At 38.2% G+C, this 27,587-nt stretch overlaps 1 protein-coding gene across 1 annotated transcript; it reads right to left on the reverse strand.

The window, feature by feature from the left end:
* Positions 1-106: 106 nt before the first annotated feature.
* On the reverse strand, positions 107-27,587 carry LOC107699031 (voltage-dependent L-type calcium channel subunit alpha-1C-like). The gene is made up of 34 exons (XM_016500190.1): positions 27,420-27,587; positions 23,049-23,139; positions 22,291-22,317; positions 21,721-21,881; positions 20,494-20,719; positions 20,217-20,418; positions 20,007-20,127; positions 19,802-19,916; positions 19,419-19,539; positions 19,014-19,083; positions 18,560-18,695; positions 18,299-18,428; positions 18,148-18,207; positions 17,907-18,013; positions 17,049-17,136; positions 16,816-16,923; positions 16,572-16,624; positions 16,327-16,470; positions 15,498-15,753; positions 15,248-15,406; positions 15,046-15,156; positions 13,954-14,041; positions 7,098-7,216; positions 5,939-6,004; positions 5,702-5,793; positions 5,463-5,619; positions 5,160-5,287; positions 4,961-5,057; positions 4,776-4,878; positions 4,579-4,680; positions 3,762-3,889; positions 3,537-3,677; positions 2,063-2,403; positions 107-293 (listed from the first exon to the last, which is right to left on the reverse strand). Exons 2-34 carry the CDS (start codon positions 23,132-23,134, stop codon positions 107-109), a joined length of 4,230 nt encoding a protein of 1,409 aa, XP_016355676.1. The 5' UTR covers positions 23,135-23,139; positions 27,420-27,587.

Genomic DNA, 27,587 nt, shown 5'->3' on the forward strand with positions numbered 1-27,587 from the left:
AACATCAAAACACACAGGTGAACTAGAAGGCCGCTGGGACTCGCAGGAGGTGTGGAACACAGACGCGTGAACAGTGTCGGAGAATGACTCCGTCTCAGCAAGGGACTCAACCCTGCCACAGCCAGAGCCTTTGAAAACCAGAAGATGAATAAGTGAAAAGGACAAAAAGAACAAACTTTGTCAAGCACGTGTGTGTCTGATCTCTCTCATCTAGAAATGTTTCATCGTACGTCTCATCTGTAGATGCTTCCTCTCGCCGTATTATAGGGAGACGGCTGTCACTGGAATCAGAGCTACACGAAACATCAAAACACACAGGTGAACTAGAAGCATATTGCACATCTTCATCATCTGCTCTTTAGAAGGCTTCAGAAAGTGAGGAAAGGTCACCTATACAGATAACAGCGGTTACTCTCTCCTCAAGCTCTCATAAGGCTATTATAATGTGAACACAATCAATTATAGCAGCTTAAGGTTTGATGACGTCTAACAAACCTTACAGCACAGGTTTAACTGGTTGTGTCACATTACAGAAGCACTGTTATATTTTTGCAGAGAAACCTTATGATATTAGATTTAAGAGGAGAAAAGATTTGTCAAGGGGCACTTCATAAAGACTGGAGCTCCTCTAACAGAAATAAGTGCATATCCTGTTCTTAGGATTGTGCTGCATCTGTTAGCACAAAAATGGATGTAGTACATCCAGTTTAATAGCAGTCAGAGCTGCTTGTGAAATTGATGCTTTTGTATTTGGGTCTAAATGAAGAGCCCCTCCAGTACAGCCTGGAAATGACCAGCAGGATGAGCTTCACCACAAACAAGCACATGGACTAGCAGAGCAGTTCTTAACTGGTGAGACTGAGGTCTGTTCTAATAGCAGGGGAGAATAAGTGAAAAACTATATGAAAACTAATACAACTAACCATTTGAACATGCTTAGTTATGATGAACAGGCTACAACTTCACATTATAAAATAAAAAGGCTCATTCCATTTGTTTTTGTTGATGTCAAAAGGCCTGCATTCCATCAAACTCTACAGGATTTTGCTACAAATGAATCTGTCAGTAGTGTTCCTTTAGTATTACTTCTATACTACTACTGTGTTTATTAATATTTTTAATTCGCTTTTTATATTTTCATTTTAAGTAATTTAGTAATTGTATGTGCTTTTATCATTTTTTTGTTCATTTTGCCACAAATTAATCTGTCAGTATTGTTATTTTAGTATTATTTATATATTATTATACATATATACTATTATATATTATAGTATTGATTAATATTTTGAATTAGCTTTTTATATTTTCAATTTTCATTTTAATTTAGATTTTTAATTTTTAGCTTAAATTTAAGTGTAATTTGTGTTTTTGACTTATTTATTAGTTTGTTTATTTTTATAGCTTAATTTGTTATTTCAGTTTTAATCATTTTAGCACTTAAAATAGAACGTGTTTTATTTCAGTTATTTATCAAGTTAAGCTATATGTTATTTCTGCTTTATTTCAATTAATAAAAATTATTTTAAAGTTTTAATTTACAATAATAACACTGTCTGTCTGAGTTCTTTGTAGAAACGCCCAGATTAGGTAGATGCCAACATAAATGTGTTGTTTCACATGCCTTTATCATCAAGAATAACATGAACAAATCTTCAAAAAAATGATTTGTTGCTGAGAACGTAAAATCTGGGTTCTGACAGTAAAACCAGTTAAGAACCACTGGCCTAGCACATGCTCATTTAGCTGTCAGCCAATCAGGAAAGCCGCTCACAGATCCTGCTAGTTAATGCTAGAGTGGATCTGTGTGTGTTGCACACATTTAGCTTCAGATCCACCCCAGTATGGACAGAGCATACGACAGCCCTCCAAAGTGATGAGGTCTCTTTTGGTCTTTGTGTGAGGAACGTACCACATGAAAGTGTCATAGAAACAGCTCCTGGTCCACATGAGACAATCAGGGGCGAGACAAACCACAATCAGGAACCAGATTCTGACAAACCTGAACATCTCCCTACTAACTCGCACATTTGCATTCCACTACAGAAAGCATATGTCATCATACCTCTTGTTAGGAAAGCACCATGTGGGCCGTGGTAGTGGGACGGTGGTGAGGGGCGGCCCCGTGTGTCCGTCCACTGTGCTGACGGTAGGTTTGGGGTACCGGTGTCCGATGGCTGTGTTGTTGGCGTTGTTAATGTTTGCGTTGGATCCTGAGGAAGAATAACTGCTCGGAGTGAAGGTGGAGTCGACGAGCTTCTGATGAGACGGAGATTCTGCTTCGCCGGGACTCCCGGATTTACTGATGTGCAACGGCCGCTGTGTTGTGAAGGACTGTGGGAAGGAGGCGTGGCCGTCACTCTGGTGGTAGTAGTTGACGTGGTTACCGAAGAGACCGCCAGACCGCTGCAAAGACAAATGTACGCATGAAAGTGATCACATTTACGCAAACCTCATCATCCCTCCCCCTTCACACCTGCTATTAACAACTCCAGTGATTTTTCAGTAGATTTCAATGACTACGTACATGTCTTTCACATGTACATGTTTGCCTGGGCATTTTCTTATGATACAGAAGCCCTAAGCATTAAGGACATATTCCATCTCTTTTTCAGCTGTATTTAGTGTCTATTAGTGATCGAATGTTAATACCAAGGTAAATGGGCCAAATGTGACCCTGGAGCACAAAACCAGTCTTAAGTCGCTGGGATATATTTGTAGCAATAGCCAAAAACACATTGTATGGGTCAAAATGATCATTTTTTCTTTTATGCCAAAAATCATTAGGATATTAAGCAAAGATCATGTTCCATGAAAATATTTTGTAAATTTCCTACCGTAAATATATCAAAACTTAATTTTTGATTAGTAATATGCATTGCTAAGAACTTCATTTGGACAACTTTAAAGGCGATTTTCTCAGTATTTTGATTTTTTTTGCACCCTCAGATTCCAGATTTTCAAATAGTTGTATCTCGGCCAAATATTGTCCTATCATAACAAACCTTACATCAATGGAAAGCTTATTTATTCAGCTTTCAGATGATGTATAAATCCCAATTTCAAAAAAATTGACCCGTATGACTGGTTTTGTGGTCCAGGGTCACAAATGAACATACTGTTTTAGGGTTTTCTAAACTATCTATAAATGTATTTTAACATCACTGATGACTAATTCTTAATAGAGCTATTTGGATTTTCCTTTAACACTCATTTATAACCATCTGATCTGTGTGATGAGGGCAAAGCGCTGTTCCTTAATGATTTCTGATACTTTTACTTGACAAGCTTATGCAATTTGACACATTTATGAACTTAATATGAACATAATGATTTTGTTGTCCTAATAACAAATGAAAAAAATTATTCTAAGCCCTCAATGTTGAGCAAAGAATCTAAACAAGCAGCTCTGTGACCCTTCGCAGCCCGGTTGGTTTGAAGATCTGGCTGATGGTCCCATGCAGGTGGGCAGAAGCTCCGGCAGCAGAAGCGATGATGTGAGAAGAGCGGAGGAGAGGAAACAAGAGGCAATATCAGACCTTTACCCTGAAGATATCATCCTCAGATGCAGAACACACGGTTTCCTTCATGGCTCTCTCCAGCTCCTCCTCCACAGTCAGGTCTCCTGATATCGCTCTTCTGATCTCAGGACCCATATCATGCAGTGTACGCAGGCCAGCCTGGTCACAACACACACAAATAGGCACATTCATATGCAAACAAAACACACTTTTCTGTTATAGCTGATGGTCTTATGTACCCACCTGCAGTGAAAGAGCAGTCTTTGGAGGAATTTTGGACACCAGGCCCTGTTCCTTGCGCTTCTTAAATTTCCTGAAGTATTCCTGAATCAGGAATGTGGCATAGAACTTCCCCACTGTTACTTCATCATCTGTCGGGGAAGGAAACACACACTCAGGTTTTGTTCGTTGTGCTGGTTAGACGTTATATTGCTTCCTGCATTGTTATTTTAGTTCATAAATATATTGTTTCAGACTTTTAAGATAAACTTGACAGCTTCTTGAAGTGTTGGGATAGGAGAAGAGAACTTGAACACCTTTGTTTTGTTTTCACTACACAAGTTTGGGGTCAGTGCTTTTTTTTTAAAGAAATTAACACTTTTATTCAACAGTTATGCTGAAAGAGTGACAGAGTACATTGTTAGAAAAGATTTCTGTTCTTTTGAATTCATCAAAGTATCCTAACATTTTTAAAAAGTGTCAGTTTTTCACAAAAAATATTAAGCACAACTGTTTTCAATAATGATAATAATAAGAAATGCTTCTTAAACACAAAATCAGCATATTAGAATGATTTCTAAAGGATCATGTGACTAGTAATGCCTGCTGAAAATTCAGCTTTGCAATCACAGGAATAAATTACATTTTAAAATATTAAAAGAGGAAACATTTATTTTAAATTGTATTAATATTTCACAATATTACTGTTTTTACTGTACATTTGACCAAATAAATGCAGTCTTGGTCAGAACAAGAGACTTCTTTCAAAAACACTTGAAAACAAAAATCTTATCGACCCCCTAACCTAATGGTTGACCTTTGACCTTTTGCCACCACCCACCTCCAGCAGGGGGAACGACTTGATCCAGCAGCTTCATGCTCGTCCTCTTCCAGATCTTCTTCACGATGGCCCGGAGTTCCTCATTTGCTTGCTCCAGGTTACCTGACGCACACAAATACAAACAGTGACTTTTCTGTGCATGTATGTTGGCATGTGAATTGGTTTTATGCATATTTATGTGTATGATATTTTCACACCTTCAGTTTTGATGCGTAGAGCCGTTCGTACCAGAGCAAAGAGAGTTGCGTTGAACATCACCGTCCCGTCACTATTGAGAGGCATGTTCATGGACACAAGCCGCTGCAGATGCACAGATAAAGTCAGTCAAGTAATGTGTATAACGCACTACAGAATTAGCACATTTTAGGATTTGTGTTTGTACCTTGCACGCCACTCTATGTGGACAAAGCTTTCCAAATCCAAGGGGAGGCTGAATCCTGCGCAGCAACGTCACCACATCCAGGTGCTTTATCCGACCCCTGCAATCACATTAAACTCAGATCTCAGTTTCAGTCACTACTAATAATCTAGAATGGGATAGAGCAGATGTGTGAAAGATGGCAAAACATGAAGTGACTGACTTGGCCTCAGGATCGTATTCTGCCCATATCCTCTTAAACTCATCTAGGTGATGCGGCCCCAATATCGACCAATCACGTGTTAAATAGTCAAAGTTGTCCATGATGACGGCCACAAAGAGGTTAATGATCTGTGGGAGAGGAAGGATCTGAATCATCTTGTGCTAAGGAAACCCGCTGCTTCTGTTATTATGGATACGGTAAACATTGTGCGGAGGGGGTAAAGGATGTCATGCTGGTGGAGATGATTTCACAACAAATTTCACAGCTGATTTACAATAACACAGTTGCTTACTGGGAACTCACCAGGAAGGCGCAAAGCATATAAAAGCTAACAAAGTAGATGATGGCAAAGTGGCTGCCACAGTCTTCACTGTTGTGGTTGACCTCTGACCCCTTCTCACACGGGCGGTTCGGAGAACAGGCCAGCATGATTTCCTGCCACGCCTCCCCTGTTGCACACCTACAGAAATACACGAGCTCAATGTGAGAGAGAGACATTAAACGAGTGAAAGCGAGAGAGAGAAAGCAAGTGGGAAACTGACCTGAAGAGCAGCAGAACAGCCTGAGGAAACGTCTGAAAGTTGTTGTTTCGGTTGATCTGGCTGTTGTCCCTCAGGGCAATCTTACCGAACATCTGTGGAATCCGAAAAAACATTATCCATCATGAATCGCTCAACGCCAACATGTCCAAGTACAAGCACAGGGGCTATAGCAGCCATGGAGACATTTCCATGGGGAAGATGTGGAGAGAGTGTGAAGCAAATGAAGCTGGGTCTGACCTGCATCCCAATGACGGCGTAGATGAAGAACAGCATTACGATCAGCAAAGCAACATAGGGAAGAGCCTGTGAACAAACCGAGGGAGGTGGAGAAGGGAAAAGAGGAATGATTAAATATACACAACGAACACAAAATGCAGGAATATAAATGTTTCATTTCAACAGCCACTTTTAGTTGCGTTTCACTCTTAACCCGAATGACCTATAGTCAAATAACAATTTTAAAAAAAAATTTTATAGCAACAACAGTGTATATGTATAGTTAGAAATAAGAGATTTTTTTAAAGTAAAATATGTTATTAAATAAAATAATTAAAAAATATTTCTTAGATATAAAATTGTATTTAAATATATGATGAAATTCAATGCACGCATATGATTAATGCATGCATATGTTTTTTTTTTGTAAAATACCAAGTTTGGGGTTGATTTTTTGAAAGTCTCAGCAAGGCTGCATTTATTTGATCAAAAATACAGGAAAACAGTAATATTGTGAAATATTATTACACTTTAAAATAAGTTTATTTTAATACATATTAAAATCTAATTCATTCGTGTGATGGCAAAGCTGTCATTACTCCTTCAGAAATCATTCTAATATGCTCATTTGGTGCTCAAGAAACATTTCTGATTATTATCAATGTTGAAAACCCTTAATACTTTTGTAGAAACTGACATGCATTTTTAGGATTCTTTGATGAATATAAAATACAAAAAATTGGATTTATTTAATAATAAAAATATTTTATAACATTATTTACTATCACTTTTGATCATTTTAATGCATTTAAATGCATTGCTGAATAAAACAATATTATAATAGTTTTTTTTTTACCGACCCCAAACTTTTGTACATTTGATCATTTTATTTCAGATAAACAGGATAAAAAAGCGGCAGGACATCAATTGACTAGAGCATGCCGTGTAGATGGTTTTGTTGATTATAATGCAAACAATCAGGTTTTATTGTCACAACATGCTGCTTGCATCTAGTGTAGCCATATAATAACACAAACGTGTTTGTTAGTCTGTTATTAGATTGTCTGCTGGTGTTTAATTGCTCACAAAGCCTGACTTTGACTTGGGCATAAAGTCTGGACCACAGTACAACCATCTCTGTACAATTACACAAGTGCTGTCTAATTTTTATTCTCCTCACCTGAAAGGATTTAATGAAGGTCCAGAGCAGCGTCCGAATGCCCTCTCCCCGAGACAGGAGCTTCACCAGCCTCATCACACGGAACAGCCGAAAGAACGTGATTGAGATCCTGGCGTTATCTTCAGTGTTTTGGAGGCCCTTTTTCAGCATGACAAACACACACATATGCGTGTTCATGGAGAGGCACACACACGCACATATTGTACACCAACCAGAACAATTCAAGATGACACACACACACACAATCAAGTTAATATGTCTACAACAGCATGTTAAACACTTCCACCAATAGCAAACTACAGAGACACAGAGGATGTCTGGTGGCTTTATGAAACAATGACAATATTCCAAATGGATGCAAAGCATTTATAGATGTCTACCACAATACACAACACCCCTGAAGTAACAATCTTTCCAGCTAATCATATATACTTAATAAATACCCTATAGAACTAATCTGTCATTGAAGCATTTAACACTATATTTCACAGGTGATATTAGAATCTGTGTATGTGTCACATACACAGACACTAAACCACATATGTTTCCAGATGTTATGCTTTGGTAAATTATAATTATGACATTAAACGTCATTATGAGATACAAAGTCCAAATTATGACAAAAAAAAACGAAATTATGATAGTAAGTCAATTATGAGATAAAAAGTCAATTATGACAAGTTGAAATTATGAGATAAGTCAATTGTGAAATAAGTCGACATTGACAAAGTCTATAATGTCTATAGTCTTATAGACTATAGTCTATAATGTCTATAATTGACTAATGTCTACAAAGACTATAATGACTATAAGGCCATAATTGTGACTTATCTCATAACTGACTTAGTATGTCAATTTAGACTTTTTAATGCATAACTTAGTATGTCATATTTTTTTATCTTAGTTTTTATCTCATAATGACCTCCTATCTTATAATTTTGTCAAAATTATGATTTACCAAAGCATTATTGTTTTCTTATGTGGCAGAAATGGGCTAATCCATTTGTTCGCGCTTCTTTAAAATCTGATATTTTACTTCAGTTATATAATCTAAACATATACACAAAGCTGCGGCTTTCTGTTTCAAAGGTGCACTCAGTCGTTTTTTTCCCCTCATTAAAAAGTTTCTACACATAGAATTGTATTGTACTGTATTGTAATAAATTGTAGTTTTTTTTAAATCATCACTTATCTAAAATGAACTCAGCAGTCATATCAGTCACCCAAAAGCAGTTTTGTTTTACACGGAGAGGGTCACCTCATGGGAGCCGCCATTTTGAGATCACATGACTAACCAAATACTATTGGTTTTATCTTGGCAAGACCCCTGTTATCCTAAACTTCCGCTTGTGGAATAAATTCTGCGAATTGAGCATTTCTATAATGGCATCGGTAAATGTTTTTCTTTGGTAAGGCACTGCATCCACACCACTAGGTGTCAGTATAAGCACAACATGAAAAAAAATGACTCAGTGCACCTTTAAATCTCTAACACCTACATCTGCACACACATGCCCTATAAAAACACATCACACAAACCAAGCAAAACTGAGAATTAGCTTCATGCATGTGGACATCGCACAGGAAATCGTATTTTCACAAGCCCCAGCTGATTTCAGAGCTCTGCCACGTTGGTGGTGAACTGTCACACCAGAGCTGACCAGCAGAGGCCGACACTGGACTACACACAGAGAGAGCGATGACCATGTGACTACAGCGCACCAATGACAGGCATCGCAGCCTAGGGGAGGGGAGAGGTCGAGGCGATGGACACACTACCAGCATATACACGTGCCTGCCCAATGCCACAATGATGAGAGAGAACACATGCGTTCATGCCGAAGTCACATGGTGAATGACAGGTGTTGATGGACAGGTCGACAAGGTGACTGGGTGGAATGAGAGGTGGGGTTTTGGTTACCGTTGGTCCGTACCATTGGTCTTACCACAGAGGAGGGGGGAGAGGAGGAGGGGTCAGCTGGCTTTAAAGAAAGGCAGACAGATGAAAGCTATAGCAGCGCCAACCACCCACTGTACACCTGTGTGTGTTTGTGTGGGAATATGTGTGGTAAAGTGTCCGTCAGTGTGTTGGATCTTTTGCAGGGGAGACGCCTCATAGCATGTCTGTCTTTCTGCCAGCTGAGGGCGCTACAGCACATGGTCTGTTTGAGGAGGAGCCATATGCTGTTCTGCAGCCGCAGACTGGAGGATGAGTTGGTGACACACGCAGACACATGCACAGATTCGACATCTCTCATGAGCCGAGTCGAGAATCTCTCAGCAGGTCTATCACGGTGTGTGTGTTGCAGTGAGTGAGTGTACGTGTGAATGTATGTAGGTGTGTGTTGAATTTCTACATGCAGAGAGACTGATTTCTAAATCCTCTGCAGTGCCACGATAGACTAAAATGTCTGTCTTTATGTTTCATGCTTTTAGTGGCGATGACAACTAGATTGATTAAATTATGTCTTTGCAGTAGAACTGCAGAGGATCTGGCAACCCCAACCATGCATGTAGCACACACATTACAGAACTGGGTCAACGGTATTACTCGTTCCAAATGTGCATCTGTGAGACAGTTACCATGATAAAATCTCCACACAGAGCCACTTTCAAAGGGTCGCTCCATATCACAGATATTATCTCACATTGCACAAATATAGAGATTTGGCACACACTGGTAAACGCTGCCCCCTGGAGGTTACAATCATGTCCATCGGCTGGCTGACGCTCAGCGAGAACTTCAGTTGTTAGGCGAGTCTCATGAAAATAAAGGTCTGGGTCATATTTCACCTGAACTCAAACTTAAAACTAAGAAATTGTATTTTGTATTAGACTGCGAGAGCCTGTTTTAGGACCAGTAACATTTCTTGCACTGTTGGGTTTAAATGTGCTAGATTATAATGAAAATAATATATTTTAATGACAATTAAGCACACATAAGCCCACTTCCTCTAATTATGAGTAGCCTACTGCAATTAAAAAAATATATCCTACAAATAAATAAAGTAAATTATTAACTATTATTATTATTAACAATAACAACAATAATAACAGATATTATATTACATTATATAAATGAGAGTTTATTTAGGAGTATTAAGATGTCTTGGATTGTAGGCTTTAAATGTGCTTAATTGTCATTAAAACTATAATAATTTTTTATGACAATTAAGCAAATTTAAACTCACTTCCCCACCTATGAGTAACCTACTGTAAATTTAAAAAATCCAATAAATAAATAAATGAATATTCAAATATTTTAAAATGTATTCTAAATAAATTATTTAATATTTAATGTAAAAATATAAATCATTTGCACTGTATTTCATGTAAATCATTCTGTTTTGCCAACATGATTTTCATTACAGTATTACGTGTGCTGATTTTCTTAAGGTTTTTTTTTATGAAATTTATTATTTTTTTAATATGAACAAATATGCAAATATTTTTTCATACAAAACATCATTTCATGAGATCACCCTGTCAGTCAATAGAAGTTATTTGAATACATCATATTCATAACTGGCTTAGCCAATTAAGTTCAGTGGTTATGGTCCTATCAGACGGTGAACAGCTAATGACACAGGGAGCAGGCCTACCAAGAATAATGTGTGGGTGTAAGAAAGAAAGAGAGAAGAGACAGAGGAAAAACACTGAAAAAAGGGAGGAAAATGCAGAACATAGAGACAGAAAAGAGGCATTCTAGAGAAGGATGCAATGTGGCATCGTCAGCAAGACAGAGCTGGCAAACACTCCCATCTCTCCACCCCCCGCTTCTGTCCAATTAGACACCGCGAATCAGAGAGTGCCTCCAACAGGCAGGGAGGACAAAGCACTGAGAGGAGCAGAGCAGCCTCAGGGGGAGGAGGGGTGACATTAACACTTTTCTAAGGGACAACAGAGTCGTCCGGTTCCACTCTAATCTCCTTGTAGCACTGAGAGGAGGGACTGGCTATCAGCACGGATTCATCAGTTTAATTTCAGATCACTAATCAGATTAATTAACAGGTTAATGAAGCATGAGAAAAAAGTGCTCAGAGTTTTCTCAAAGGAAAGAAGAGGGGAAAAAAAAAAAATCCAAACACAATGCTGGGTCAAAGGTCATGCCTTCAGATCAAATCAGATGCTGGATGAAGAGAAAACTCCAACCAAATCAAACCCAGTCAGTGCTGAAATGGATGTGTATAGCAAAACAGGGGGTATATCTCCAGCACAACTGCTGTCAATCATAAATAACCTTCATTAACACATTTTGATCTCTTAAACTCCTTAAGTTGTTAAAAATTAAAACTTACATAGAGCTGTAGTCTTGTATTTAAACTTTTTCTAATAAAGAGTAACAAATAAAACTGAAAATCCAAAATACACCATTCAAAAGTTTGGGGGCAGTCAGGTTTCTTTCTTTCTCCAGAAAAATGTTAGGCAGCTCAACTGCTTCTGAGATTAATTTAAAAAAAATGTTACTTGACCAGCAAATCATCCTGGAATGTTTTCCGCAAAAACCTTAATTTCTTTGCGACTGAAGACAGAAAGACATGGACGACATCTTGGATGACATGGGGGTGAGTAAATAAATTATCAGGAAATAATTTTTATTCTGGAAGTGAACTAAGAGTAACAAGTAACAAGTGTCACTTCCTGTTGCCAGCAGGTGGCACTATGACTATAACTGAATATGGGCATGGATGTGTTCAGGACAGAACTCTTATCAAATGTGTGAAGTTTGAGGCAGATTGGACATTGTTTGCCTGAGTTACAGCAACTTCCTGCTTCATGGTGAAAAATTGAAATTTGTCAGGCTGCCAGGGACCCACCCTACAATGAAAACTCAAGATCTTCACAATTTAGCATCTCAAAACCCTTATAATTACTTTCACCAAATCTGAAGATGATCCAAAGATGAAAATGGCAAAAACGGCACAAAAAAAATCATAGAGGAAATTCAAAATGGCAGACTTCCTGTTGCATTTAGGACTTCGTTCCAAGAGACTTTTTTGTAGGTATTGGGACATCACATGAATGTACTGAATTTCGTACACATATGTGAAATGTAGCAGGAGGGGCACTTCGTTGAAATTTTATCGGTGACGCTATCGAGCCATTTTGCCATGCCCAACTCTGAAACCCATATCAGATGTAAATTTTCACCAGTGCTGATGTCTGTGCAAAGTTTCGTGAATTTTCGAGCATGTTTGGGCCCTCAAAAATGCGATTCACTTTGGAGAAGAAGAAGAAGGAGGAGCAATTCCAATAGGGTCCTCGCACCATTGGTGCTTGGGCCCTAAATATTCAAATAGAAAACAGTTACTTTAAATTGTAATAATATTTCAAAATATTACAGTTTTTACTGTATTTTTTTATCAAATAAATATAGCATTGGTGTGCATAAGAGTCTTGTTTCATAAACACAAACATTTTTTTTACTGACACTAAACTTTTGAATGATAGTTTTGAATAGTACCTGCACATCAAAACAAAGTGGCAAAGTCACGTCTGCCACATATTAACTAAAGATCTAAAAATGAATCTAAATATGCATTTTCACAGCATGCATAATGCACAGATGCACTATTTTGACACATCCCATTTTTTACAAGATTAATCAAATTTATATTTGCTACATTTTACAAGAGATGATTTCTGGTTAAACCCAGCCAATCTAGCTGATATGTAACAAGTTTAAGAAATATTTTGACCTCATATGCGCTATTGCTGTTTACAAACATACAAGCCCATACCAGATCAAATTGGTTGACAATCTAAATGAGGCCTATAAAGCTGAAGAAAAGTGAATATTATATTACGAAAGTGGATACAAAACCTTGAAATGAGCAGCAATATGAAATACAAGTTTCCTCAGATGAAAATCTGGGCTCTTCTTTCAAAATGAGTTTGAAGGTTTATGAATTGATTCAACAGTAAAGAAACATTTATATAAGCATTGAATGAATTACAGGGCACATCGATAAGATTGACCATCCATCTTAATGTAACAATTTCCAAATCAGTTTATCAGTCTATATTGATTGTGAAGCTGTAATATATCACCTGAGTGCTATACAAGGACATTCATGCCTATGTGTGAGGGTGGAGGGTTAAAGCAACTCATCTTTGTTAGTGTGGGAGGGTTAGGGGGTGCAGGCAGGCAGATTGAGAGAGAGAGATTACTTACGTTAACCTCTGTGATGGCTATATCAACAACACTACCCACTACAATAAGGGCATCAAACGTGTTCCATGCATCAACAAAATAATGCTGGACAGAAAACAACAAAACAACAAATAAAAAAGAAATGAAAAAGGAAAGAAAAGGAGAGAGGAGAAAATAAGGAAGAAAACAGTTACACATGAACAATTAACTCACAGAAGACATGAGGAAAAAATCATAAAATCAAATGACGGGTGTGAGGAAATCAAAACGAAATCAGAGAATCCCATGATGAACCGGGACCTGTCATGCTCTACAGCAGCAGTCAAACATCCATCAAAACCATCCTGAAAAGAACGGCCAGGGGTTCTGGGTTAGTTCAGGTGTGATTGTTAGTTACAGCAAAACAACATACATCGCGGCCTGGAGGATGAAAAGAAACGTTGGCTCTCTCTCTTTCACGGGGCCTACCGAAAAACTCTCCTATACAAACACTTTTTCTCCTGCACGTGTGCCCTAAATAAACCTCTCACCGCCACAGGGCGACCTGCCACAGCAGCCATCTTGCCGTCAGAACAGGAAATGAAGAGTTGGAGGAGACAGCAGGAGCAGAGAATGGCAGGAAGCACAGGGGGAATGAAAGACAGCAGAGATGGACAGGAGAGCAAAAGAGTTGGGAAAAGAGAGAGAGAGGTGGCGATGTACTTACGTTGATCTCACTCAGAATGACGTCTATAATGCTGCCAATTACGATGAGGAAGTCAAAAACATTCCAGGGGTCACTAAAGTAACCCTACACAGGACGAGGGGAAGGTGGGGGTGAGGGGTGAGAGAGGGCAGTTAGAGAGGCAGAATTGACCATCACTAGCGCTGCCGTACCCATGATGCATGAGCACAGTCAACCGACAACGCATTTCGTTAGCCAATCACCATTCAGCACAACAAAATCAGCCCATCTATAGACTTTCAGGAAATGACTGATTAAAGAAGTCCATTACCACAAGAAAACGCTCTTTGATTTTTGGTGATGCTCTCGTTTACAAGGAATAGATGGTTTTTTTGGGGCTCTATGGGAAGTCGCTTCACCCTGTGAGGAATTCTGAGCGGATGGCATCTCTACTGACACCATCTTTACAATATCTGATTTGTGCTTAATAGGGCAGGAAAACCTTTAATGGACTGGAAATGGCTGCCAAGTTATGCGAGAAATAAAACTCTTTAAACACTGATGGAATTACGTCTTAAGGCAGGCGATGAAACTCATTTCTGAAGAAGAGCGAGAGAGAGACTGTCATTTTACGTTACATTCATTTCAGTCCTCATCTGGGACAAAACTAGTGACTGTAGTAAAACATTTCAGGTCAAAGACATATAGGTTAAATAAGTGAGATGTGACATTTCTGAAGATAGGCAGAGTGTTATCCACTGTAAACTGTGCATTTGATGACACAAACAAAAACAGAAAACATCTAGCCTGGAGAACAGCGGTAATAACTGGTTGTTAAACAGCACACGGCTGAAAAAAAAAACACTTCAAAGCACTGTTAATAAAGTTCTGTATAATGAATGCTGGGTAAGATTGGGACATCAATTTTAAGAATAGCTTATAGTCTAATCATCTCAAATCAGATTTTTTTTTTAAATAATAAAATACAATTTCTTTTTAAAGACTTAATCTTTAGAAGTTCCTGGACACAAGTCTAATAATAAATCTAGATTCACTGTTTAATAGAACGCTTTGGCATGAAAATCAGCTTTGCTCATATAATACTGTACATTGAAACATGCAGGGCCTACCCTGGGTTTGAAGGCGATGAGTTTGAGGATCATTTCCACAGTGAATAGGCCGGTGAACAACATATTGAGGATATTCATGGCTTTGCTGAATGACTGAGATTGGCCATGATGCTGCAAACACATAATCGAACAGATTTTAAAAAAAAAGATTCGATTTGTGTATTTGACTCTATGCATTAGTTCAGTTACTGAGCATACTGACCTGCATGGCCAGGCAGATGGTGTTGAGAAGAATGAGGGTGAACATCAGGTACTCAAAGTAGGTAGAGTTCACCACGTACCATACCTTGTACTGATACGGGTTCTTGGGGATGTACCTGCGCAGGGGACGGGCCTTCAGGGCATATTCCACACACTGACGCTGTACACACACAGAAATGTATGGAGATATAATTAGAGTTACACTTTTAAACACTCTCAGTGTTCCTGTAGAGATATTGTCACCAGTCTACCTGGTTCTTGTCCAGCTCACAGTTTTTGTACTCTTGCTCTCCATGATCCTGAAATGTCACAATGACGAAACCTACGAATATGTTCATCATGAAGAAGGCGATGATGATGATGTAGATGATGAAGAATATAGAGATGTTCATCATGAAGAAGGCAATGATGATGATGTAGATGATGAAGAATATAGAGATGATCACACGGTAGTTGTAGACTGGACCAACATCCTCTGCATGGGAGTCAATGGCTCTGTAGAGGAGCCTGTGGGAGAACAGAGAGCTTCTTGAAACACTGCTTTTAAAATTATTAATTAATTTATAGTAATATTTATAGAGTATTTACGGAGTTGGTTCAATATTAGCTTTTAGAAATTGGTAACATGAAATCTCACATGTATTGGCATCGACTACAGAAATTGTTGTTTTGTGATTGTGCACCATTCAAAAGTTTATTTTTGTTCAGCAGGGACGCATTAAACTGATCCAAAGTGACAGTAAAGACATTTATGAATATATTTCATTTCAGAAACTAATATATGTTCTTTTATATTTAAAGAATCACAAGAAAATGTATCACTGTTTCCACAAAAATATTAACAAGAAATGTTTCTTGAGCACCAGATAACCATATTAGAATGATTTTTGAAGGATCATCTGACACTGAATACTGGAGTAATGGCTGCTGAAAAATCTTATTTCCCCCCCCTCCCCCATCCCCCCCCCAAAAAAACAACACTTCAGAGAGTTGTCATGATTGAAATACTGTATATTTAAGAATTATGTGTGAAGAAGAAGTATGTGTGTGAGCAAGTTTGAGTGTGTTTGTGTATCGCACCCTGGCCAACCCTCAAAAGTGGACACGGCAAACAGAGCCATCATGCCCTGCAGGACATCATCAAAGTTGAAGTCACTGTTCTCCCATGAACGCGATTTCACTGGTTTCCCAACATTCCCGTCTTTGAATAATATATAGGACCCCCTGTAATACACACACACAGTGCACACATATACATATGAATGAGCTGTTTTTTAATGTAAATGTTACTGTAAACTTTGTGCTCAAAGAAAGAGGGATGTTACCTGCATTCGGACTGTGTCTGTTTAGAGGTGTCTGTGCAGTAGAAGAATTTGCCCTAGAAAACAAACATCAGTTCTCACACATGAACATTTTACAACACAAATGTCCCAACAGCACATACAACAGAACCGGACTAAAATCCCATTCATTTTCTCTATAGAGAACTAGATTTTCAGCAATAATGTATAAACCTTTCACTGTTTTGCTCTTTTACAGAAGTACGTGTTGTGAGAAAGCACAAATTACCTTGAAAAGTTGAACACCAATACAGGCAAACATGAACTGCAGCAAAGTGGTGACGATGACGATGTTCCCGATGGTACGGATGGCTACAAACACACACTGGACCACATGCTGTGGATACAAACAAAGCTCTCAGTTAAAATAAATGCTCAGCGCATCCATCACACTATATGGAAAGTGTAGGTTAGAGTCATCTGAACAGTTTTTTTATTTTTTTGTAAAAGAGAGAGACTCACTTTGAGGCCCTTGGCTCTGTTGATTGCTCTCAGGGGCCTCAACACCCTCAGCACTCTGAGAATCTTCACTACATTAATGGCACTTGACCTGTGAATCACAGTACAGTTCAGCTCCTCCAATCAGAATGGCTAATTACTGATCATGTGACCTAAACAAAACACTATACAGAGAAGCAGATGCCCCTGGACAGCAGAGGAGGTATTAGGAGGTAAATGCATTTCCCCGTTCAACTCTGTTAATAGATTAAGTAATAATGCAATCAAAGAAATTCTACATTGGCACCAAAGGCTAAATTTAAATTTTTTTTTTAAACATTGTTTTATTATAATAATTAAACAATAATCAGAAGAATATGAATATATATACATACATACAGACAGCATCTTGAGTATTCTTTATATACTATTATAGTATTTATTAATATTTTTAGCAAACTTTTTCATGTTAATTTTAGTCTACGTTTTAGTCAGTTTGTTATGTGCTTTATAAGATAATTTATTTATTACAATTATTTAAAAAATTCAAAATAATGTTTTTTTTATCATTTTTAATTTTAATACTTCAACTTCAACGTTTTACATTTATTTCAGTTAGTTGCCAAGGTAATGTTTCCAATTTTCATTAAAGTTTTTCCATCTAATATTTATAATTTACTTTATTTCAGATTCATTTCAATTACCAAAAATATTTTGAATAGTTTTACTTTTAGTTAACAATGACAACATTGAATTGGCCAGACACAAATAGCATTTAATTGGACATTGGTATTAAAAAGTGTTACATTGAATATGTTATTTGTGACATGAGAAGCAGTAGTCCTGGTTAGTTTGTCAGTTAGTTTGGAAAAAGGTACTTACTGAACTCCAGAGGAGATCAGAGACACACTGACCACCACCAGATCCAAAATATTAAAATAATTCCGACAAAATGAACCCTTATGTAGGAATGCTCCATACGTTGTCATCTGAGAGGAAGAGCGGACAAATGGAGAGTCAGTGAGGAATTACATGAGTATGGAAGAAACACGGAGAAGGCTGTAGTAGGAAAGATTAGCATGAAATGAACTGGGACACTTTTACCTTTAAAATGTAAATTTACCTTCAGTATGATCTCTATGGTGAAGATTCCTGTAAACACATAATCTGCATAGCCTAGAATCTAGCAGAGAAAAAGAGAGGCGCACGTATCAAAGCCTCATAACAGCAGCGCTACAAATGTGATGTACATGTCAGTGTGTGTTTGTGTGTACCTGATTCCTGAACGAGTCATTATTCACTGGGTCCTCCGCTGCCAGTGAAATACTGCTCAGCAGTATAAAGAACAGGATTAAATTGGTGAAGATGTTGTGGTTTACAATCTTATGACACAAAACCCTGAACCTACAGAAGAGAGAGAGCAGAAAAAATGGGTTTGAGATACATTTTTGGGTTTGGATTTTGAATAACTATTAAGTAACATAACCCACTGATGTGAAAATCGAGGTCTTTAAGTATATATGTGGTTTTCATACTTGTTATTGGGGCTGAAAATAAAGAAAGCTCTGGCTTCTGGCATGGGGGCAGCTTTCTCCTTCAGCTGAATGTCGGAGAGTGGACGTGGACGAGGACCTACTGGCATCTCTGGCTCCTCATCGTCCTCCTCTGCTGCTGAAAAGAACAAACAAGAATTTTTTGGAAAGAATTCCACTAAGTGCATCAGACACATCATCTCTCAACAGTTCCACACGTCTTTGCATTACTGTAAAAAAAAGTGAAGATAACATGGACCAGGAAATGTGTTGAACTTGGGGGAAATCAACAAGAGTAAAGAGAAAGACGCCTTTGCTCAACCGAAAAACAGTTCACATAGAGTGCTCCCAGAGCTGAATAAAACAGGCCTGGGCTCTTCTGTAGAATTGCTTTTGACTCTTTCTTCAGTTTTTTTATGAAAAAACAGTATTTTTTTAGCACATTCTCTTAACACACCTGGGAAATCGTTCACAGGATATGGGTTCTTCTCCTCATTCTCCTCCCCTGTGTACTCATCTATGTTGATCTAAAATCAGAAAGCAAACAATTTTAAAATGTTTTAATATATTTATTATAAATCATTAATAATATCAATATAATTAAAAATATAATTATTCACCCGACAAATTACTGTAAAATGGTAATTAAAAATAATTAATTATTACAAAAAATTTAAAATAGTTGGCATCTGTGCATTTCTGTCTGTGGTCTGTACGTAATTTTTTTAATTGCATACAATAAACAATAAAATGTCTTTTATAATGTTTTTGTTGCCACCGTCGCCACTCCAGGCTGTGTGCACTATATTGCTATTAATCTGTTCCCTTAATCTGTGTTTCTATGTGGCCTCTTGCTAGTGACCTTGGTAGCAGTTGGCATCTCTCCATCAGAAGTGATGGATTTTAGTTCAATCTTTTCCTCTTTCTTTTCATCCTTCAGAGGTGGTTTCTCAGAGTTCTGGCGCTTCTCTGGACTGGCCGTTCTGTAAGACAGAAATTGCGTCATGAATGTGTGCGTTTGCAGCTTTACAGTCCCACTAAGCACCTGTATTTACAGCTCTTCAGAGGGACAAAAACACTTCTGCAAAATGATCCTTAATTTCCTCAATGTTAAACTAATGAAGTCATAACTGATACACTTAATGAGCTCATTAGGCAGGGGGCAGGAAATCTTTATAGGAAGGTTTTATGGGCCCTCAGACCACCTCAAAGCATTGCACTCATGTGAACTGTGAGTCATTGAACCTGGCCAGCTTCTTCCTCTCTTTCTCCTCCTCTTCCTCTTTCTGCGCTGATGTCAGACTCTCTGCGTCTGCCAGGTTGTCCACGGCAATGGCCAAGAAGACATTCAGGAGGATGTCTGTTTAGAGTTCAGGAACAGAAATATCTGTTTTATAATGAACTCTTTTATTTTGTCACATAATGTTGTGTTAAACAGGTTTTAGGATACAGTTTCCGCAGATGAAGAGGATGATGAAATAAATGCAGACAAGCATGCCAGGAAAGGAGGGCCCACCGTACGCCATGATCCCATCAAACATCACAGAGTTCCAGTCCTCTCCAGTCAAAATCTACAATCAGAAAATAAATCCAAATCAAACATGAGTCAGGTTTGAAGACACATGAAGAGTGTGTGCTGTGGTTCAGACTGTGGCAGAACCTGAAAGACGGTGAGGAGAGACTGGGGGAAGTTATCGAAGGTGCTGCGGCGCGTCTCGTCAAAGTTGAACTTGCCACCAAAGAGCTGCATTCCGAGCAGACTGAAGATGATGATGAACAGGAAGAGCAGCAAAAGCAGGGACGCGATAGAGCGCACCGAGTTCAGCAGAGACGCCACTAGATTACTGAGAGAGTTCCAGTACCTGAGAGAGGACAGTCAGCATTAATACAAAGTCACACCCCACAATGAATGAAACATACATGTCTTTAACACATACCTGGTGATCTTGAAGATGCGGAGCAGACGCACACAGCGCAGCACAGAGATGCCGAGGGGTGACATGATCTTAGTCTCTACCAGGATAGTCTCCAGAATTCCACCGCACACCACAAAACTGTCGAAGCGGTTAAAAAGGGAGACGAAATAGGCCTGTAGGCCCAGGCTGTACATCTTCAGCAGCATCTCACCGGTAAAAAGAGCCAGCATCACCTTATTGGCGATATCTGTAAGCACAGAAACAACATATCCATTCACTATGAGATTTATACACCACAGAGACCTGAAAAGCTGTTCACTACAGTTTTTTTTTTTTTTTTAACCCTCTGAGGTCTGAGAGTGTTTTTTGGCCCTGGAGAAGTTTTGACATGCCCTGACAATAGCGTTTTTTTTTTTTTCCATTTTTCAGTTTCTTATAAACATATTAATGGGTAAAGTCTGATTACACCTTATTCAGCACAAACTGTGTTACAATCATTTAAAATAAATATAAATAGAATTAAATACGTTAATTAATACTTAAATTGATCAAAAGTGACAGTAAAGACATTTTATAATGTTAAAAATGTATCATGGCTTCCAGAAAGATATTAAGCTGCACAACTGTTTTCAACATTGACAATAATAGGAATTGTTTCTTGAGTCCAAATCAGCATATTAGAACAATTTCTAAAGGATCATGTGGCACTGAAGACTGGAGTAATGACTGCTGAAAAATTAGCTTTGCCATCACAGGAATAAATGACATTTTAAGTAATAGTTTATAAATTACAATAATATTTCACAATATTACTGTTTTCACTTGATCAAATAAATGCCGCCTTTGTGAGCATAAGAGACTAAAACATTTAAAAAATCTTATCTTAAAATCTTATGAACAGTTCTGTACATTGAGTGTGTCTGGGGAAAAAAACTAATATAGTGTTACAAGGTGTAACACACAAAGTGTTTACAAAGTTCTTCAGTATAGACAAATCAAACCAAGGTTCTGAGATCAATTACGCAACAACATTTCATGGGGTTTTATGGGATTGGATGGTCACTGCTGAGCTCTGAGAGATACGAGATATGGAAGTCATAAAAGTAGCTTCACCAAGGACAACTAATCAAAATATGAAGTATATCACACGTACACTAAATATTTGACTGCTCAAGGCTGCATTGTTGTTTATTTTAGTAGCAACAGTATTGTATATTGAAATATGTACGGTATTGTAGTGTTGTGTACCTTGTACATTGGTGAGCCAGTCTGGCTGCTGGTGGTGCTCAGAGGCAATGGTAAGCGTGTTCAAAAATACCAGGAAAATCACCAGCCAGTAGAACACATTTGACTTCACTGCTGCACGGCACGTGCGCCGACATAACCGATTCCATCGGCGTGAATATCGACTGCAAATACAAAGAGAGAGACAGAGAAACAGAGAGAGAAATATCATATAAAACGTGCAAAATTCTAAGTCTGTACAATCTGACACCATTCTTACCAGCCGGGATAAACATCCTTTCAGTATTCACTAAATGCACTATCTGGAAACATAACAACTATGTGTGTTTGTACTGGCAGTGATTGGAAATGCTGCTGCTCTCAATTCTTTTGGCAAACAAATCTAACCTGAACAACACTGGCAGTCTGAACTTGTTAATGGATGTTCAGCCACTGATTAGAGTGCAACCGTGATGATCAAAACACAACACTGGCATCGAAACACAACAAACACACACAAAACACACACACACATATATATGAAGAGCAGTAAGGAAGGCAGCCTCGCCTTCCGGCGGTATGTAATGTACTAACCTGAATTTGGATTTGGAGATCCTATTTCTGGAATGGAAAACAGAATGTATTATACATACAGAACAGACACAACATCATGAAGGACAGTGTTTCCACAGAGACAGCAGAACTGGGGGGGATAGATAGATAGATAGATAGATAGATAGATAGATAGATAGATAGATAGATAGATAGATAGACAGACACTGAGTGCTGCATTGCCTTACTGTTTTCAGGAAACATTTTTGTTACATTCAACTTGCAGTATGCATTCATATTTATGAGAAATTAAACAGTTCTTATGATTTAACTGGTCACATATTTTCAATATCTGTGGGAATGTTTGTACATAATTACTGTTATGGCTGTGTATTGCATAAATGTTCCTGTCTGTGTTTGTGACACAAAACACGGATCACTAACGGGGCAGATCAGCTGGAAAACAGATGACAGCAACAGATGCACAGAGAAAAAAGAAAAAAAAAACACACTGAAGATCACGGGAGCGCCAGGAGCCGCCCACTGAGCCCTGCTGACCTCTCCTACCAGTTCACTGGCATTAACTTGGACTCCTAAAACCATTTAAAACTAGCTCTCAACCTTACAACTGAGATCTCTGTAAATGTCTGAATACTGAAAAGCATAAGTCTGAAGAGAATTAAACATGGAGGGAAATAGAAATGTAATTACGGAATTAGAGGAAAGGAGAAGAGATGATCAGGAAGGAGAACAGAAGGAGGAGGAGAAAAGAGGAGGAACAGGATGCTTTGGGGACTTACGCCATGCGAGTACAGCAGGTCTCTCCCTCCATGTCTCCAGCGGGAGCATTATCAGTGTTCACTGACTCATTTTCACTGGCCGGCATACTCACTGCATGAGAGAGAGGGAAAGAGAGGGAGAGAGAGAGTGCGATGAATTACCAGCAAAAGATTATACTCATTGCTCATCAAAGGCTGGTTTCACACACACACACACACACACACACACACACACACAGACTTTCAACCTCTAAAGAACCCTTACTTAAGCTTTTACACTGACAGCAGATATGATCGGGGTTCAAAATTAACACTTACCAAATGACAAATGTGAGTAAAAACAGGCTTTGACAACATAAGGCATATGTTGCATAAGTCTAACTGCAAGGACAATAATCTCACTGATGTAAGTGAGGTGACTGATTCAAAGACAAACCGTTTACTAAAGAAAACATCTGCCATGACCTTTTGCATTCATCTAAGGACTTTTCTTTTCTCTCTCTCTCTCTCTCTCTCTAGAACATATGTGAAATATTCTTCACAGCAAGCCACCAAAAAAAAATACATCATGAGCTAAATCACAATGTGTTTGTTGACTGTGACAGGTACAGTTTCAATGAGAAACAGAGATTAGATCGTTTTGTATATGATGTGTCAAAAAAACAAAGCTGTTTGTCACTGATATGCAAATAAAAAAACCAAATCACAAATTCAGTTTTGTCATAAGGACCAAACTGTAGTAAAATCGTAATATAAAATCATGCTAAATTAGACCTGTTAAACAGGTAGGAAGAAAAAGAGTTAGAATAAATAAAAAATTCGAGAAAGTTGCTACTGAGCCAGTTCTTATTAAACAGACTCAACAGTCTTGATGACAGCCAAGACAACCTTTCATTCATATCCATGCTCAGATGTGACCTTTAATGTTTAATATGGACCATATGTGAGAATGTCTGCCCCAAAAAGTGTTTGAAAAGAATAGAATATCACATTTCATCAACACACACATACTGTGTGTGATGGGAGTTGAACCAATGAATCAATCTTTATTAAACTAGACCTCAAACCAACAGCATAAACACTTAATGATTTGAATGGGTTCCTTTCAGATTTTTTTTGGATGGGTTCATTCAGATTTCAAAACAAAACAAACCAAAGTTGGACAAACGTACCCAAATACATCATGTAAAAGACTTTTTTTTTAGTCAAAACAATGCTAATCTACCAATCAGCATGCAGACCTACAATTCCATCTCATTAACATGCACATGGGGCGGGGTCAAGCAGGGTGCCTAAATTCCATGCTGCATTTTCATTGGCTCTGATATTTTCTCCTAATTCTATTTCTTAGTTAAAAACACACATTATCATCCAGACTACACCACCCTTGAAAATGGGATTATGGGATTATGTTTGATCAGATATTCCAAGACAGGATTACAGATGTCGAACTGTGACATTACATCATCAGTATGCTGATGATGTATTATGAAAATTGATGTATTTAAAAATGAAATGAACATTACCCTTGTAATTTTCCCCTCTTTTTAAAAGATATTTCAGATAAAATACATAACGCAAACACTCGAAACAAATCTCACGTAGATGGGGGTGAAGCAACAAAAGTCAGGAGAAAAATGTCCACAATACTTTGCGATCTATCTCTATTAACATCTCACCATGGCTGTCAAAGAGAAATCACAACCTCAGAGACAGAACCATCTGAACCGTGGTGTGCACAGCAGAAATGTTTCTATCTAAGTATCACATGCAGATCACATCGGAACAGAAGCCTGATGTGTGACTAAAATTTACTACAAAGCACCTGATTCTGATTAAAATACCTGGAGAGAAAAAAAAAAAGACATGCTATAAATGCAGATATTTCAAACAGAAAGACTTCTACAACCCCAAAAGAGCAGTGAGTCCAAATATCAAAACTCTCAGATTTTCATGCCCGTCATCATTCAGAAATCTAAAATACAGAGAACTGAGCGGGAAGACCCCATCGCCCTCCGCACCCAGATTGACCAGTCTGGGTGGGGAAGGATGTGCTGGGGGCCAGTATAAAGGTCTGGGGGGCTTGTTGCACTTTTGCCATGCAAACACGCAAAAGTAAACCGAGGTTGCTATGGAGACGCACACGCCTTACGAAGCAGAGCTGCTTTTTTCTTCACCGCTCCACGGATGTACTGTAAACGATGAGTCTTCCCTGAAAACAACAGAGCGAGACTCAAACAGTCAAAGACAGACACACTCACAGACAGAAAGAGAGAGAGAGACGCCACCAGCCCTCTCTGCCCCAAACATTTATCGCTAAGAATGGCGGTCACAACCAACTCAAGACACTTGTCACAAATTACTTAACATAAAACATTACTGTTAATACAAAAAATACAAATAATCTGTTAAAGTCCCCCTGTAGTCAAATATTTTATCTCTTAAAACTTATCTTTGATCATCAAAATGACATATTTAAATGGTTTTTCTTGTGAAAATAATTTTCTCATTCCTTAAAATAGCTTGAATGCAACTCTACACCCTTGCCTCATTTACTATACGCTGATCTATGAATATGCAAATTAGTCCCGCCTCCACTCAGTTACACATCAGCCAGCGCCTCCTGATCCACTGAACTGTAGTAACCGCAAAACAATGGCATACACGGATAATGACTGATAAAACTATCTTTTTACTAGCGGACAACTACAGTGAATACTGTAACATTCGTTAAAGTTACTTACTTGACGATGTTGTGTCCTAAAATGCCTTAAAGACTCGAATACAGCCATTTGTGATTCTTAGTGATTCGCCTGCAATCATACGCGTGTGAAGTGCAGACGCCGATGCGGGAGAGGTGGGTCTGACTCCGGGCTACTTTTACACTGTTGCCACGGGTTATAATGCAAGTTAGCGGTTCTAAATTCACATTAAACCACAGCTTCATGGGTTTTTTGCTTTAATTTATTTTTGGTTTTGTGCTAGTATTTGGTATATTTTGCATGCTAGTTAGAGGAATCGATCCCTTAACGTGATTGGTTATTGGTTTGTGACGTAGCTAACCGAGGGCTGTTTCAAACCACATTTCTGGGTCAGCCTTTGGGAAACTACAGTTTTAAGGAGAAAATACTCAGCAATGGTGTTGATTAATAGATTGGCACATGGTTTGTCTAAAGGCATATTAAAAACACCACATAGACAAATAAACAACATAAAAAACTTGATTTTCACTACAGGGGGACTTTAAGTTACTGAGCTGCAGTTGTATTTTGTGCCACTAGATGTGCGTCAGCATGTGGATTACAGTATATCTCTAATATACTGTACGTGTGTGAAAGTGTTTTCCCATCTGATCTCAGTAAGGGGCCGGATTGACCATACACAATCTGAGGCTCTGAAATACCAGAGTCAAAAATAAGTCCAAATACACACACACACAAAAGTCTGTATATATATATATATATATATATATATATGTATATGTATATCCCTGCAGGGACTTTCCATTCACATCTATTATTCTTAATATAAACAAAGCCTAAAACTGGCATCTTTTTCTAGTCTAGTGTAGGCATCTTTTTTTAGACATCTTTTTATCTAATGTAGATTACTGTCTAGACATTTTGTGAACCTTTTGTCCTTATGGAGACAAAAGTCCCCCACGAGGACATGGTCTGCCTCTGCTTGCTTATTTTCAAAAATGTAATTCCTAATATGGATAGCAAAACCTGCCAAAATACAAACACAAACACATTCATCTATTCATTCACGTTTTAGTTTGTGGTGAGTTTCTCTCATCTGCAACTGGAACAATCCATATACTATCGAAATATTGTGTATACAGTAATATGGCCAAATAATTTATATCTGTCTCAGCAAGCAAGATTAACTTTCTCCAAAGTTTTTGTGCTCTACAAATGCAAACGCAGGCATGTTGGCAGCCAATCTCACAATCAATATTTTAGGTGAGCTGCTGTTTGTTTTAATCAAATAGAAAACAGATACAGTTTCCGTAATGACAATAAACATAATATCTGAACATGTAAAACTAGCTAATAGACAAATTTGTGTTTTCAGTGAATATTACTCAAAATTGCCAAAATTGACTAGCTGCCTATAGGATGTCAGGCCTTCATCATGCTTGAAGGGCCAGCGATAAAAGAAATATTTAATGTAGATATTTGTAAGTATTTTCAGTATAAATTAAAACAATAGAAAAGTCGGCATTTAACACTGTAACACCTAAAATGTAAAATTTCAATGTCCTCATCTGCATTTAAAATTAATATATTAAATTTGCATGGACAAAGCTCTTGCAAAATGTCTCAGATGCTAACAAACTCAGAGCAGATCAGTTTGCCCCAACCTGGTGCTTCCCTTCTTTATACTCACGATTTCTAGGCTTGTCGTCATCCAGTCCCTCGTCGTCGTTCTCAGGGTCGATATCCTCCGCCTGCGTGATCCAGTCCAGGTAGCCCTTTAGATCCTCCTCCAGCTGCTGCTTCTCACGGAGCTTCTGGAAATCACCGCGAGCCTTGGCCTTTTCTCGCTCTTTAGAGA

This window comes from Sinocyclocheilus anshuiensis, unplaced genomic scaffold, assembly GCF_001515605.1.
Source record: "Sinocyclocheilus anshuiensis isolate Anshui unplaced genomic scaffold, SAMN03320099.WGS_v1.1 scaffold346, whole genome shotgun sequence".
In the NCBI taxonomy this organism is placed as follows: Eukaryota; Metazoa; Chordata; class Actinopteri; order Cypriniformes; family Cyprinidae; genus Sinocyclocheilus; species Sinocyclocheilus anshuiensis.